The sequence below is a fragment of the Drepanopeziza brunnea genome (genome assembly GCF_022702325.1).
Source record: "Drepanopeziza brunnea f. sp. 'multigermtubi' strain 214-2 chromosome Unknown ctg16, whole genome shotgun sequence".
NCBI lineage: Eukaryota > Fungi > Ascomycota > Leotiomycetes > Helotiales > Drepanopezizaceae > Drepanopeziza > Drepanopeziza brunnea.
The window spans coordinates 974,306-989,007 of record NW_027094079.1 but is presented as its reverse complement, the minus strand read 5'-3'; the positions used below and the strand labels follow the sequence as shown (position 1 = coordinate 989,007).

Below are 14,702 nucleotides of genomic sequence, written 5' to 3'. Positions count from 1 at the left end.
AATATATATATATATATATATACCTACATACATCGTACAATGCATTCGAAGCTTCTATCAACAAGAGGAAATCCATTCCTTCTCACGGAACCAGAGTACTTCTGCTATATGGTTCCCATCAGATAGAATGAAAAAGGAAACTCCCAATTGAAGAAGAGCGATTCGATATTCCCGTGATATCGCGTGCTAAAAGCACAATAGAGCTCATGTGAAAAACGGAATCGCTTGAATGCTGCGGAACTCTGACCTCTGCCTGCATAGGCTACAATTGATACGTCTTCCCCACTTGCATCTTCCCTCCATCCCATCCCCTCTTGGCTGCCGCGATCTTCTTTATGTTCGCCTTAGCGTTACCAGTCTCTTTCCTCCTTCGCACTTGGCAACCCACTCGTTAGAGAGATAACCCTTCGATCCAACTACAGAGCCAAGTTGTACGAGTACTCATCCTCCATGTTCTGGCTGATCCATAGTACCACGGAGCTACAGCGCATCAGCAACACATCTCCCCTTCTCCGAGCCCGGGCTCCAGAGAAACTCACCTCATCATGACCCCCGCGTTCGCAATCAGATTGCTGACCCCCATCCCCATCGTCGGCCACGGCGCGCCCGCCACGGCATACTTCAGCACCAGCACCGTGACACCGCCGGCCATGCCGCCCGCCAGGCTCGCAAACCCCATGAAGAGCACCACGCGTGCCTTCCACGCCACTCCGGAGCCCGAGTAGGAGAAAGAGTCCGCCGACAGCCGCGTCTTCTCGATCGAGTTGATGATCAGCATGCCGAGGGAGGAGAAGATGAAGGGCAGCCAGTCGACGAAGGTGATGTGGATCGAGGAGCCGTTCTTTGCGGAGTGCGACCACACGGCCGCGTCGAGGAGGATGAAGAAGGCGAGAGAGAACTGTGGTGGGGGGTTTAGCCGTGGTTCCTCCCATTCAAGACGAGCTTTGCAGAGCCGTAGATAGATGCTGGTAAGGAGAGCGCAGCGAGGCTATTTCGCCCATCCTGCCACAACTCCTCTATCCACATCCATCGCATCTTGCCATCGCATAGTGCATCCCCAAATCCATACTCCAAGCCCTCGATTCTCTGCGAGAGCCAGCCACAAAAGCCAAAGTGAACTCACCAAAGCACCAGCTCCGTACACCCCCGCGCTCCGCGCCGTGGCGCTATTCATCCACTCCGGCTTCCTGAACTTCCAGAGGTGCTCTTCCGACATCTCTCGATTGGCTTGCTTGCGGTTCCTTACGGTCCGTTCCTTGCCTTTCTCCCAAGTATTCGATCTGTGGTGGTGTTTCGCTTCAGCTTCAAATCTCCTTCGTTGTCTGTCGTTGTTTGTGGAAGGGGTTTGGTCGAAGAGGTGGATTGGACATCGAACTGTTGCCGCTGACGGAGCTTTGGGTGGCTAGCGCAATCTGTGACCCCACTTGTTTCAACTCCCCCAAGTGAGGCTCTGCTCCAGCGTCACCTGATCTTTCCAGTCTCGAGGAATCGAGCCACAGTATGAAATAATTAATGTAAAGCCTTGATTCACTATCAACCTCTCACCTATTAATATTCCGACTAAGCTGTCTGTCGCCCCTTGAATAAGCGCGCACAAAGCAGCCTGCCCCTAAAATCATCCGCAGAAAAAGCAGAATGCATCGTCCTCATTCGTGGTATACTCTACAAAGCCATCCATCCCTCTATGTTTTATACCCGCAGTGTCTCCCCGTCGCCTCAAGCATAAAGATCTTCCGCTAGTTTAATTGTACAACAAAAGTGTGCCGATCCACTCCCACTCCATCTGGAAGGACATAAGAGAAACAAACCCGCTCCGCCTGGGCCCGCCGGATTCGAATCGAATGAGAAGAGAAAGCTCGGTCATCCCGTACACGTCGTGGATGCTATTTATTGATTTCAATTACGCCTGTTGACCGCTGATCTCCCAGAATATTTTGTGTGGGAGCGTGTGAGAAAGTGAGGCCCAGGTTACATAGACCCCCAAATGCATGCCATCATTATGACAGGTGTTTCCTCCATGAAGAGAAACTCCCATATTAGCATGCGCCCCGAACGCCTTCATTTCGTGTGCGGTTGTGAAAAATATCAAGGCTGAGATTCTAGATCTCTATCGTCTTCATCGTGGTATCATCCTCAACTGTGGCCTTTTTAAGGGCGCCATTGGTTAATTCGGTTGTCTGGACATCCAGCTCGACCTTCTTATTTTCCTTGTTGTCATCTTCCAGTGTAGCAGATTGCAGTAGCGACTCTAGAGTCTTGGTCGGCTTTTGCGTCTCTCTAGTCTCCTCACTGGGTCTTGGGGTCTCAACCTCGACAAGTTTCTCGTGCTTGATACCATTCGTATGTACTTTGATTGGAGGGGGTATGCGTTCTTCCTGTACACGAGCGAGGGGGCTGGATTTTCCGTAGTTGGGCCGATTTGGGCTTGATACCGGCGATGCTCCGCTGAATCGTTGCATGGAGCGTCCTCGAGGCTCACCACTGGTCTCGGCGGTGGGGCTGGAGTATGGCGAGTTTATTGGCGATATGCCAGCCTGCCCGTTCATGCTTGCTGGTGCCTTGCGTCGAACGTTCTTTCGGCCGTACTTCTGGTCCACTCTCCATCTCAAGATATCCAAATATCCAGGCTCAACGTTTCTTGCCTTGAACTCCCTCAACTTCAGCTCGTGGGTATCCTCGTCAATCTCCCATTTGCCACTGTTCAGGTCATCGGCAAATGTCGCAAGGAAAGCAGACCAAGAGCGTGCAACCACGTATTTGCAATCGTAGTCCCGTCCAAAGAGGATGACTTGGCCCCATTTGCCGGTCGGGCCAGGCGCCAGATCAACCGCCAGGTTATTTCCACCCCAATCTCTGACCAGAGGAATCCAGGCCGGATGCGCGTAGACCTTCTGAATGGCACCCGAAGGTTGAGAGTCCTGCTTGGCAAGAAGATCTTGTCTCCAGTGTGGGTTTTGTGTCGGTTGTGTCGGGACCCTGGACGAAGAGGCAGACGAGCTTCCACCGAATGCCTTCACGGGAGGTTTTGGCTTGAAAGTGATAGGCTCCGAAAGATACTCGACGTTGACCTTTTTCCAATTCTCCCATTCTTGTACAATTTCCTCGCAGTCGAGCAGCATCGAGCTGAAGATGATTCCCGTTGGGTTGCCACCGCGCTCCTGGCCATCGTGTACCATCAGTGATTCACGGACTTCCATGGGGAGGGAGCAGTCCAATTGGTGCTCCAGATCGTTCAGGTCGTTTGATGTACAGCCCTCGCAGAGTTGATCGAACAATTCCGGGTAGTGCTCTTCGGCCCACCGGTCGATCCGCTTCCAGGAGTGGCTCGGAGGCGGGGGTGGGGGAAGGCCAGCCTCGAACGGTTGCAATTGGATCTCCCCCGCTGAGGGGGCGTCGAAATTCTCATTGGTATTTGCCCGGTGGAGGTTCGTTCTCATACCCGGAGAGTACGGGGTAGGCGATTGTGGTAAGGGACTGCGGGGCTGGGGTGAGCCGGGGTAAGCGCCGCCGTTCGCGGCAGAAGCATATCTTCCACCATCTTCAAAATACGGTGAATTGATATCGGCTCGGGATTCAGAGGCGTTGGTCGCGACGGACGTCAGTGTTTGGTCGTGCCTGCTTTGCGCTAGGGGAACGTGTTGTCCGGTCCGGTAAGGAGAGTCGTATGAAGAGTCTGTTTACCACGTCAGGTCGGGCTGGTTGGTACTTGGATCAGGAAAGACAAACGTACGTCGGTCGTAACTGGTCATAGTATGCCAGAAGGTCTTGAAGGCAGAGCCGATCCTGGTGATACAGTCACGATTAGCATGATTGCACAAGCAGGCGGGTTGCGATGCGGGGAGGTGGAAGGGAAGAAGGGAATGTTGTATTCTGGCATGCGGGCGACGCGCGAAAGGGGGAGAACTCACGACGCCATATCTGGCGATGGGGGTGTGATTGCAGACAGCGTGAAGTTGGGGATTTGGATGGATGGATGTGTTTCAGGGGGGGGGGGGGGGGGGGGGGGATGCCGTGTGGGCGTGTGCGTCCCGAGACCAGCGAGAGAACGATCTGATATTGTTGATATTGTTGTAGTTATTGTAGTTGTTGTTGTCGTCGATGTTGTGTGGGAGCGCCGGCGAAAAGAAGGTGAATTATTTGGTGAAGAAGAAGAAGTTGGCAGAGTCGCGGGTCCAGGTTGGCTTAAGTTTTGGTTATCAGGTACGCAGGTACTCAGGACTTTGAGGGTGGGGCCTCTGGATGCTGGTGCGCGGCTACTGATTGGTTGGAAGGCGGGATGAGATGGTCCGAGCAAATCTGGCGCCAAGATCCGGGATCCCAGTTTGGTATTCTACGTGCCCGGTTTGTTTATTTCGTTTATTTTGTTGAGAAAGATAGGAGGACGAGGGGGGGGACGAGGGATAGGAGACGATGGACAGTGGACAGTGGACAGTGGACAGTGGACAGCCTGGATAGTTGCTTGGTACAGCAGTGGATTCTTCCAGTAATTTCCCGTCTTTCATCTTTCATCTTCCATCTTCCGTCTTCCGTCTTCCGTCTTCATTCCTCCATCATTCACGCTCGGGGGCGAGGGGATATTAAATATTTGATGATGGCGGCGGTAAATGAATTCCTTCCATTCCAAGCGTCGTGGGTAGAGGTACGAAGCATGTGGGAAAGAAAAACCGGCCTGATGTTGTCCTCGGATGAAGCCCAGGGGTTTGTACGTCACTATAAATAAATACTTCAACATGCGACCGACGCTGAACTCTCCCCACCCAATGTTTGAATATCTTGCCAGATCGATCTATTATTGGATAAAGCATCCAAAGAAGTATACCTACCTACCTTACCAGTACGCTTGTTTTAACCACCCTTTCCCTCCGTACACCATGAATGAGACTGGAAAAAGGTCACGGGGCTTCCAAATTCCGTCCGTACAGCAGTACAGTAGCAATTGTTGCAACCCGGCCACCCGCGACATCCCTTACGGACCTGTTTCACAATGTTAGCTAACGGCCTGTCACCGCTGCTGAAGCAGCTGCAGGTCCCCGTCCACAATTACAAAGTGGCTGGCGGCTGCGTCCACCTCTGTGGCTGGGTCACGTGTGGATCACACACAGATCGAGCAGCAACCACTACCAGGCCGAGCGTGCAGTATGTCCCCGTAACAGCGCGAGATCGGGAAACAGCGCAAGAGGCGTGTGTTTCGGTGGCTTCAAGCCGCAGAGTAGAGGAGTGCGGGCACGTGACGAGGATACAGCTCTCGGGGAAGCCGTCGTCAGTCGTCGTTGTTCTTTCCCAGCTGTATCCGGCCCCAGACCTCCTCCACACACACACTATCGTTGACTCTCGCCTCCCCAGAAACGACACGGCTTTTCTCCTTCCCCTTCCCTTCGGACGCTCCATCCTGCTTCACACCGTGCCAGATCAGGGCACACATATTTATATAGCCGGTAAGTAAGCAAGTCTCGACTCTCCACCAGCGTGCATACCCGACCGACTTCACTCCCGGGCAGGGCAGACTCGATCTGATGTGCAAAACGCCATGGGTGGAAGGAAGGGCAAGTGTAGCTCACTTACCCATGGAATCAGTTCCGAGTGGGCAGGGCATCGATGGGTGATGGGCTGCTGCTATGCGGTCGGTGCTGAACTTGAGCTTCGAGAGTAGATCTAGTACTGCGAAGACAGACGTGCAATACAATGGAGGAGAGAGAGAGCCCCGGCCTGGCTTGGTGGGGGGGAGGGACGACCAGAGGGTATTTCACGCATGCAGATCACATCTCGTCGGAAATGAATGACACCGCACAGAGAGAGGGCTTACCCTATTGGCGCAGGAGTCAGGAGTCAGGAAAACGTAGTAGGTAGGTTAGATGGCTCTGAGGTGGCTTACACCACCTCTCTGGTATTCTACAGTTGGAAGTCAAAAGTCACACCTCCTCCGTCTCTATTCTCCTCATATCGAGAAGGACAGAAAGGAAAAGCGAAAAGGTGAAAAGTCACGTAAGTAAATCAACGATTTTTCATTTGTCCTAGGACCAGACCGATGACGGCCGCAAACATCCTATCCTCCCTCCAGTGTCAAGTCTCGCCCTCACAACCTGAACGCCCCGGAAAATAAAGATATTCAGTGAAGATCGTCGGCCGGATCGTAAGAAGCCTTCTTTGGCGTGCTTTTGACCTTGCGCGCAACACCTCTCGTGTTGTGTTTCTTGGGCGTGGCCACGGCTTTCTTTGACTTTTTCTTCGCGGAGCCGAATTCCTCACCTGTAACAAGATAGTCAGCATTATTATTATTATTATTATTATTTTTAAAAAAAGAACAGGACATAGAGAGATAGTGTGTGTGTGTGTGAGAGAGATGAGGGGGGATGGAGTGGAGGCTTACCATCAGTTTGCTCATCTCCAGAGTCCAACTTTCGCTTGCCAGACTTAGACGGAGTCTCAAGCAGCAGAGACATTACACCCGAGACGGCATCCCCATCGCTATCCTCGGCCTTCTTGCCCTTCTTCGGCTTCTTGACCACCTTTTTAGCCTTGCGCTTGACGGGCTTGTTGGTCTTGGTACCAGCCTCGGTGTCTTCGGTGATCTTGCTGTGCGTCTCCTCGGCCTGGTCCTTGGCTGCGGCCGCGTCTGCTCCTGTCGTCGCAGTATCTCCCACCTGGAACGCTTGTGTCAGTATCTCTGTGAGTGTGCGGCGCCGGCGAATCTCATCTGCCCGTGCCATCTTGGTCGGAGGGCCCGACCAGTGTAGGTCGTAGTACTTACCTCCTGTCCTTCGCGTGCCTCGCGTTGAAGCATCTCTTCCTCGCCGTTACTGTCGTCGCTATCGCCTGTGACTCGAATTAGTTCCATGCTACAGATAGAGAGATCCCCGATGAAGATCTATGAGGAGATGAAGGACAATCAGGCCCGGCGCGTCTAGCCCAGCTTGGAGTCGTGATTGTTGGGACCGCCTTGTAGATAGATACAAGTGGAAGAAGGAAAGAGCTTACGAGATGCGTTCATGATTTGGCCCATCTTGTAGAGATGGTATCGTTCTGTTGTTGATTGGGGGATTGTTGGTTGTGGAGAGAAGGAACAGGTCGTCAAGTCGAGGCTCGAGGTAATTTATAGGAAGGGGCCTCCCCTCAGATCACCATTTCCACTAGCGCCGGCGCGACACGGCCGCTGCAACCTTGAATCACGTCGCCGCATCCTAAATAGGTTAGATTGGAATCTTCACTCACCCTCTAAGAGTTCAATGGCTGTTGATTTGCTGCCACTTGTAGCTCGGGAGCCTGAAGCTATCGTTCTATTTTGGGACGAGATTGCGAGGGGGTGCCTTCCTCTGCCACATTCGAGGGCTGCACTGGGTCAAGAGGGCAGCAAAGGGCCTTTAAAATCTAGATTGAATGTGGAAGCCCGTGTTATCTATTGTTCAATCGCAGCAGCTCTCTTCCAGGGTCAAAACAAATTGGCAGCCTGACACTTGAAAAGTACTCCGCTTTCACTATCCAATATCCCCCAGCCAACAAATACATGAGCCATCGCGGTCGAAATCGCATATGACAGTAGATTCAAACTAATTACTAAATTTTTGCCATCATACCTGTTAGGTGTCATCTTCATCTGGATGCTCGTGTTGTTGATATATGGGCTCGGCTAATCCAGCTCGGCTAATCCATTTCGGCTAATTATCCGACCTCGCTTGTCGAAAGGGGTTCAGGGGACAAAGCTACAACGGCAGATCAGTGAATTAACCTTAGAAGAGTAGCCCAAGGCTGATTCACCGAATCGAGTTAATTCAATAGCAGGGCTGAAATTTAAATTCCTGCTCATCAGACCCCAGGACAGAAACTTTACCAACAATTCTGAATAGGGCTGCATCTCAAGAAATATGAAAGATGCATAATACATGCTTTTGGAACAGAAACGGGTCTCTTTGTAATCATTTATAGCTACGCAGTAAGAAACCCTAGCAAAGCAAGCTGTGGAAAGAAAATGTCGTTCCACGTAGAGAGATTTCAATATCAGAGCATTTGAATGAGTTGAGCGCTCTAATACCAATTTCCGAAACAGATCATCCACCTTTCCTTCCTTCGACATGCCTACTGTTACTGTACAAATCCCCTCAGCTCCAAATTTTCAAGAAACTTGGAGAAGTCCGAAGAGCTCCTCATCCACTCGAAGCCGAGAATCCCAAAAAGCTATTGTTGGCAACACTGACTCTCCATAGGGACTCCGAAAGTGTACCAAGCGACCCCTCGGTATCCTCACTCACCATCACATCCGCTCCCCGCCAGCAAGTAGCAGATTCGAGATCTTCCGGTCGGAAAACATGATGTGGCATACGAGCAGGGCTGTGCTCCTTTTACCTCCCTCCAAGGCCATCCGCCCCCGTACAACAACCAGTCTCACACGGGTCTCGACTTCAGCGCGTGCCTGAACCTTGGCTACGAGCAAGAAAACCGCATTCACGATCGCGAAGAAGAAGCACAAGCATAACCGGGGTCAGGACACCGAAGGTCTGAAATTCACGACCCGGAAACGTGGATGGATGGATCACTGGGCTTCGCTCCCGTTTACTTCATCTGAACTCTCCAGAAAACCTTGGATCGCCTCCGACTCGGACGGTATAATCTGTGCGGAGAGATGGATGGGGATCTTCGACGCAGATATATATACATACGAGGAATTATATTACTTCCTCACAGCTTCCTTCGTATGCCAATCAGAGCAGCATCCGAGGAAAAGAAAAAGAAGAGAAGAGAAGAAAACAAAGAACCAAGACATATTGACCGCCATCAGCGGTACTTCCACCTCCTCCATACACAGACTCCAAGTCCAACGCTGCATCCCCCTCTCCTCACAACCAGATCACATAATCTGTTCCTCAATAATACCAATCAATACCCTGTATTGCTACGAAACGCAATTCGCCCTTTCTCCATCGCCGCTACTGCCCTCGCACTATGTAGCCTCCTCCAGCTTGACAGCATGCACGTACGAGACGGGCAACTACAACTTTCAGTCTGCTGATGCCGGGAACACCCTTTTCTTTCGGCAGCAGCAGCCTGCCGTGCCGGGAATCTGCCCCAGCGGAAAAGCAGAGGGCCTTGACGAGAAGACGACGAGACCCATCGAGGATTCGTGCAAGGGGAAGAAAGGCCGGCGATGGATGCACGTAGACTATACAGCGCTGCTAAAGCGAGTCCGGTGACGGCGTTGGGGAGTTGAAGGGACTTGGAAGCGGTGGGTGAGGGGGGGGGGGGGGGGATCTTGGAGTTCGATAGACTGCAAGAAGGGCTGTCTGGAGTGCTGGGAGATATGGTGTTTCGTGTATAGAGAGCTTGGGAGTTGTATTGGAAAAGTAGAAGACCTGTCAATTCCACAGGCCACATAGGTGGATCCCTTGTCAGATCTGATATTGCTTGTCAGACCCGATCAGGCTTTCGATTTGAAAAATGAAACAAAAGAATATAAAGAGGGCTTTTACAATAGCACAAGTAGATTGTGGGAACTCAATAGAAAGATACCACTTTGCTTGAGCCCTAAACATAGGAAATAAAGCCATTCAAAGATCTCATCGACTCGTCAATCAATACGCATCGGCATCCCCCGAGGTCGCTGCCATATAGTACAACGCTGGAACTCCATTAACCATTATTTATCCACCAGAATCCGTATGATTTTACATCCTAGCTATCCCACATAGTCTCACTTAACGACAGTTGATGCTCATTCATGCCTCTCGTCGCAACCGTACTGGTGCCCCTCTCAGGACTATTCAGCTGTTCGCTGTAACATAGTTCCATCAACATCTTCAACTCCTCCAAGCTAAATAGCTCCTTAATCCCCTTTTCTTTGATCCCGGAATCTCTCTCGTCGTTGGCATGCTTGACAATAGCATCGGGGCCTGCGGTGAACAGGTCATAAAATTTGCATGCGCGGTCAAGATTGACATCTGCTTCGATATTCTTTAGATTCTGCTGGAGAACGAGAATGTTGAGCTGCATTCTCCCGCAACCGTTTGCATTCATGGCTTTCACCATGCTGGCGTTCGTCACGAGAAACGTGTCGATCAGGAGCCCGAGACCGGTGCGGATGAAGGAGATTTCCCTTTCGCGGAGGAAGTTGGTAATGGTTTCATCGTACGAGACGAGATCGGCGTTCAGAGCGAGGATGCGGGGATCGGGGTCATTGACAACTTGTTCGAGGAGGTAGGGTGCTGATTCTGGGGAGAGGGCGATGGCGAGGGAGTGGATGATTTGACAGCGAATTTCCATGTGCAGTGTGAGGAGCGCTGTCCCGGCAAGCTCCTGGTAGGAAGAGACTACCGAATCGAAGGCACTGCACCTGTATTAGTCAAAGTCTGTACTTTCGATCAGGATAACTTACACAACTGTCTCTTGAGTCATTGGCAAGTAGACAGAGACTCGGTTGTCTTGACCCCTTGCCGCGTCATTGACAAGAGTCCATCGCCTTTTGATCGGCTTCTGCATGGTTGTCCGGGAAGAGTCGATATCGTTGCGAGTGATGTGACGAAGTTGATCGACCTTGATGGCGAGCCATTTCATGCTAGTGTAAAGTACACACAAGGAAGAAATCGTCTCACGATCGAGTATGATGTCGTCTAAACGCAGTGGCGTCTCATTGGTCTTGATTATGAGCAGACCGGTTTCTTTTTCCAACAGATCTCGGTCTTTCTCCTCAGATGTCCAGAGCCTCTGCATCGTTTCGTATATCTCGTCCGGCCCACTTGCCAATAGCGCTGACAGCTTCAAGGTTGGTCCATCCGAATCCCGAACACGTGAGACTAAGGATCTGAACCAGTCATAGCATCGGTCGTAGTAACGCATCATTTGAGTGACGATAAGTGAACTGAGGGCTTGATCGTGAGGTATAGTACCCAACATTCGGCAAAAGGCAGTGATTAGAGCAAAGAAAGCCGAAGTGCCCTTAAACACAGGCCGTCGAGCAATCTTGGTCCACTGAGGATCTTGCTGGAACGAGTCCGACTCCTCAAACACTGTATCGCTGAGATTCCCAAGAGTCTCATCAAGCTGAGGAAGAAATACATTGACGAGAAAATTGTCGAGAAAAGAGGTCAAAGTGCTCGTGGCCAGATCCGATCCAGGTGGAACGATGTTCTTCAGCCTTTGTAAGAACCCCAGGGTGGGAGGTAAGAGGAGGCTCATATTGAAGACACTTGGCTCGACTAATGATTTGTGAGCTCCGATACCACCAGATTTATCGTAGACCGACGTGATTGCTTCACGCCGTCCGTTTACCTCTTCAGCTCTGCCAGAGGCTTTCTTTCCATCCGCGACGTGCTTCCGGCTTGACATGAGGCCGGGAACGGCAGCTCTGATTATGCCCTCTAGGTCTTGATACTCCGTAGTCATCTGGACCGACTTCGAATCGGCATCCGAGAATGAGAATAGCTGCTCTCGGTTTGAGTCTTGTTTAGGACCCCCAATTTTGGGCGAAGTATTGAATTGGTAGACATCTGTATCAGTGGTAACGTAGTTGTGCAGCAACGACCGAATTTCGTTCTGGTACAAATTCCATAGTTCTCTGAACCCACCCAGCAGCATCGATGAGTCCCTGTCACCTTCTCTCTTCAAAATGGCTTTTACAACATCATGAAAGACCCTGTGGCTTTCCGCGATGGCTTCGAATTTGGCATAAAGTGTCCAGAGCAAGTCATAAATAACATCTGCTCGAACACTATTCTCCCGACTCCCGAAGGCCTGATTCCCATGTGAGTCTGAAAGCCCACCTCTCAAAGAACTTGGGTGCTTCTGATCAACCTCACTGTTGGTCTCAGTTACAATTCCAAAAAGCTCCACAGGGAGTCTCTGCTTGATCGTGTTTACGGCAGATTCGAGGCGGCCAAGTTTGTTCAGAGATTCTACCAGCAAACTGATGTAATAAAATGTGTCCGCCTCTGGGTTCCTGGATGGATCTTCCACCATAACTTGAGTGAGATCCATGTCGTCTATTACTTCATAGAAAGGCCGAACAGAGGCTGCCCTTTCGGGAACCTCTTTGCCTGGCTTACCTTGGCCCTTTGCCAAGCTCTGCCATCGTTCCTGACAATATGGTGATTTGAGGTATAGATGGTCATGAAGCTCTTCAATAAGGATATCGGTTAAAGCAGTCTGTTGGTTTTCCAGATAGCTTCTCAGATCACTTAAAGCCCCTATTTCATCCAGCGCTGGTGTTCTTATCCGTCGAAGAGCTGTCTGCAATATGTCAACCGCAGTCATGAATCTCTTTTCAGATATCCGCGCTTCTAGCTGATCTGGTACCAGTCGTAGATCCTCAATCTCCGAGAGCATGTGTATTAAATCTTCATAACTTTGTGATGCTGTCGCCAACTTCTTTAGCTCCGGGTCCGTTGTAGAGAGATTCGATTTTGATTGTGTCAAAGATTCCTTTAGTGTCCGAACCCTTTTCTGCGAAGTCTGTATGCTCGATTGAATCTTGTGAAATGTACCAATCGAACTATTGAAGCCTTGATGGTGCTCATGAACAATAGCTTTTAAAGAGTCCTGCAGATACCGATGTGTCTTTTCAAATTGTCGGTACTCGTGGGCTCGTCCAACGGAGCTGGTATCTAGTAGCTGAAGCGCAACATGGACAGGCACACATTCGTTCTGGCACATAGCCGGCCATTCTGCCTTAATGTGTTCTAGCACCTCTCCTATTTGCTTCTCTGCATTGCTTTCTGGCCCAAGCCGCGGAGGGCGGGCAAATGCGCTTCTAGCAGCCGGAGTCGAGGGCAGCTTTATTGGAGTAGCGCCATAGCGATCTTCGTAGCCTCCACTGTATAGATCGTAGTCGCCTGTTTCTCTGATCGGTGCCCCATAACCCCCTCCATTTCCATTCCCGTTCCCATTTCCGTTCGCATAGGTTTCGTTGCTGAATCCTCCATAACCCCCGGGCCGGGCCATGATCTATTGCTCGCAGTCCTAGTCGCGTAGTTTGCCTTAATAAGTCGGCGCCGTTCACAAATGCTCTCAAGAATGCTGGGTGCTTGTATTCGAGTCTTCGAGCAAAGCGTGGATATCTTGATGCTCGAGTCCCAGACGAGCGCCGTTAGACCGAATGTCGGAGCTTCAGCACTAGCGCCGGCCGCTGCAGCCGATGGGAGCTAACGAGTATTTAAAGTTTTCGCAGAACTTGCAGTGTCTATTCCCATCATCAATACAACCTCTCTACATGTTCGAGGACAACACCCTCGGCTGCGATGTCCAGCTTGTACAAATTCATTTCACTATGATCAAAGGGCTGGATACCCTGAGTGAAGATCCTATCATAAACCACCAAAACCGCCGAGCCTTTGCTTTACCTACTCCTGCTGCTGCCACCCGAGGTTCGAGAGAATACCTGTTAAATAACCTGCCTTGCCTTCAGGATTTTCAAGCTTCGCTGGGCGTGGACAGTAAGTCTCTGCCTTTATCTAAAGTACGTCGCTAATATTTACCCGCGAGTGAAGGATGGCGCTGTCGTCTTGAGACCCCTACAACGCGATTCTATCGAGGGGTCCCTTTAGCTCTTTTCTGTTAGTGCAGAAGCTCGGGAAGCCTGTTACGAGTGGCATATGAAATTCGCAGGAACCTACCTACATCTGAAGCTCGAAATTCTCTACATATTATGGACTCTCAGCCTTCTCGGCCAGTCAGCCACCATACATAAGCCGGCTGGGTACCTATACAGGGCCAAAAGATCAACAAACTTCACACTCTGGCGATGACAGTAACTCGAAACCTCGAATGTGATCGGGGCGGTTTGGAGCGCGTACTTATTGACTCCGCTCTACCGGGGCTGGGCTCCATGAGAGCTACCTTTTTGCCTGGTTGCTCCGCATACACTCTTGAGCTACTTCTCGATTGGCTCAGCAATGTCGAACAACCTACAGGACAGCCGACTCCGGCTCATCCCACCCAGGCATTGGAGGCTGAGGCACTGACTATGCCTGCGCTCACCCCTCGTAATTTGGCAGTAGGCTGCGTCATATGACTTTCACCAGCCATCCGCCTCATACTATTTGAGGTCCGCATCGCCGGCAGTTGCCGGGGCGGCGAGACCTCATCAATGTTCCATGTAGGTCTTATTCCGGTTTTCGCGCCGTCTTTCCAAATTCCTGCATGCCTGATCGAGAACTGCCTTTCTTGTCTTATCTTTGGATATCCTCGACTTGCGGATGTATCTCAATCATGTTCTGTCATGGCTGTGACCAGCTTTATCATTTACCTCATCAACTGCTTCAAACACTCTGGGACTTGCCTTCTTTCCTTCGTGGATCGATTCAATCTGTGGCATATCCCTATTTTTGGAAAGCGGAGACCAACACGACCGATTACTCACCGCGATATCTTATCCTTTTGGAGTGGATATAGTGGTCCATATCTTCTGGCCTACACTCTTTTCGCGTACACTCTTGAAATTGGCACCAATGAAGTGCAGGAAAATGGTTGTCTATTATGAGGACCAATCTCTCTCCCTCTCACAATTTGAAATCATTTACCACGTTAGTATAGGCTAATGAATGATGATCCTTGCCAACCACAGCGTATCTCTGTGCTTCTCACAATTTCAGTGGAGTTCCCGCTGCCTGCGATTTCAGTTGACCGCCCCGAGTCTTCGTTTATCTGGTAACTGGGTGAAAGTGAAGGCGCTCTTGGCGTATTGGCCTCTGTGAAAAGCCTCTCCAAAGAGACTTGATCTCGGG

General features: G+C 50.9%; 5 protein-coding genes across 5 annotated transcripts; 1 reads left to right on the top strand and 4 right to left on the bottom strand.

Moving 5' to 3' along the window:
* Positions 1-416: 416 nt before the first annotated feature.
* Positions 417-1,216, bottom strand: L3040_008564 (uncharacterized protein; the record flags this gene model as incomplete). Its single annotated transcript, XM_007291046.1, has 3 exons — positions 417-480; positions 540-898; positions 1,124-1,216. The coding sequence occupies 3 exons, from the start codon at positions 1,214-1,216 to the stop codon at positions 417-419; spliced, it is 516 nt and encodes a 171-aa protein (XP_007291108.1).
* An 883-nt stretch (positions 1,217-2,099) lies between these two features.
* L3040_008563 (uncharacterized protein) lies at positions 2,100-3,916 on the bottom strand (the record flags this gene model as incomplete). The annotated part of the gene is made up of 3 exons (XM_066157113.1): positions 2,100-3,673; positions 3,731-3,783; positions 3,909-3,916. 3 exons carry the CDS (start codon positions 3,914-3,916, stop codon positions 2,100-2,102), a joined length of 1,635 nt encoding a protein of 544 aa, XP_066010380.1.
* A 2,190-nt stretch (positions 3,917-6,106) lies between these two features.
* Positions 6,107-7,000, bottom strand: L3040_008562 (uncharacterized protein; the record flags this gene model as incomplete). Its single annotated transcript, XM_007291044.2, has 4 exons — positions 6,107-6,246; positions 6,368-6,641; positions 6,749-6,813; positions 6,976-7,000. 4 exons carry the CDS (start codon positions 6,998-7,000, stop codon positions 6,107-6,109), a joined length of 504 nt encoding a protein of 167 aa, XP_007291106.2.
* A 2,660-nt stretch (positions 7,001-9,660) lies between these two features.
* Positions 9,661-12,921, bottom strand: L3040_008561 (uncharacterized protein; the record flags this gene model as incomplete). Its single annotated transcript, XM_007291042.1, has 2 exons — positions 9,661-10,312; positions 10,361-12,921. The coding sequence occupies 2 exons, from the start codon at positions 12,919-12,921 to the stop codon at positions 9,661-9,663; spliced, it is 3,213 nt and encodes a 1,070-aa protein (XP_007291104.1).
* Positions 12,922-13,189: 268 nt separating this feature from the next.
* L3040_008560 (uncharacterized protein) lies at positions 13,190-13,537 on the top strand (the record flags this gene model as incomplete). The annotated part of the gene is made up of 2 exons (XM_066157112.1): positions 13,190-13,412; positions 13,467-13,537. The coding sequence occupies 2 exons, from the start codon at positions 13,190-13,192 to the stop codon at positions 13,535-13,537; spliced, it is 294 nt and encodes a 97-aa protein (XP_066010379.1).
* Between the last annotated feature and the right edge of the window lie 1,165 nt (positions 13,538-14,702).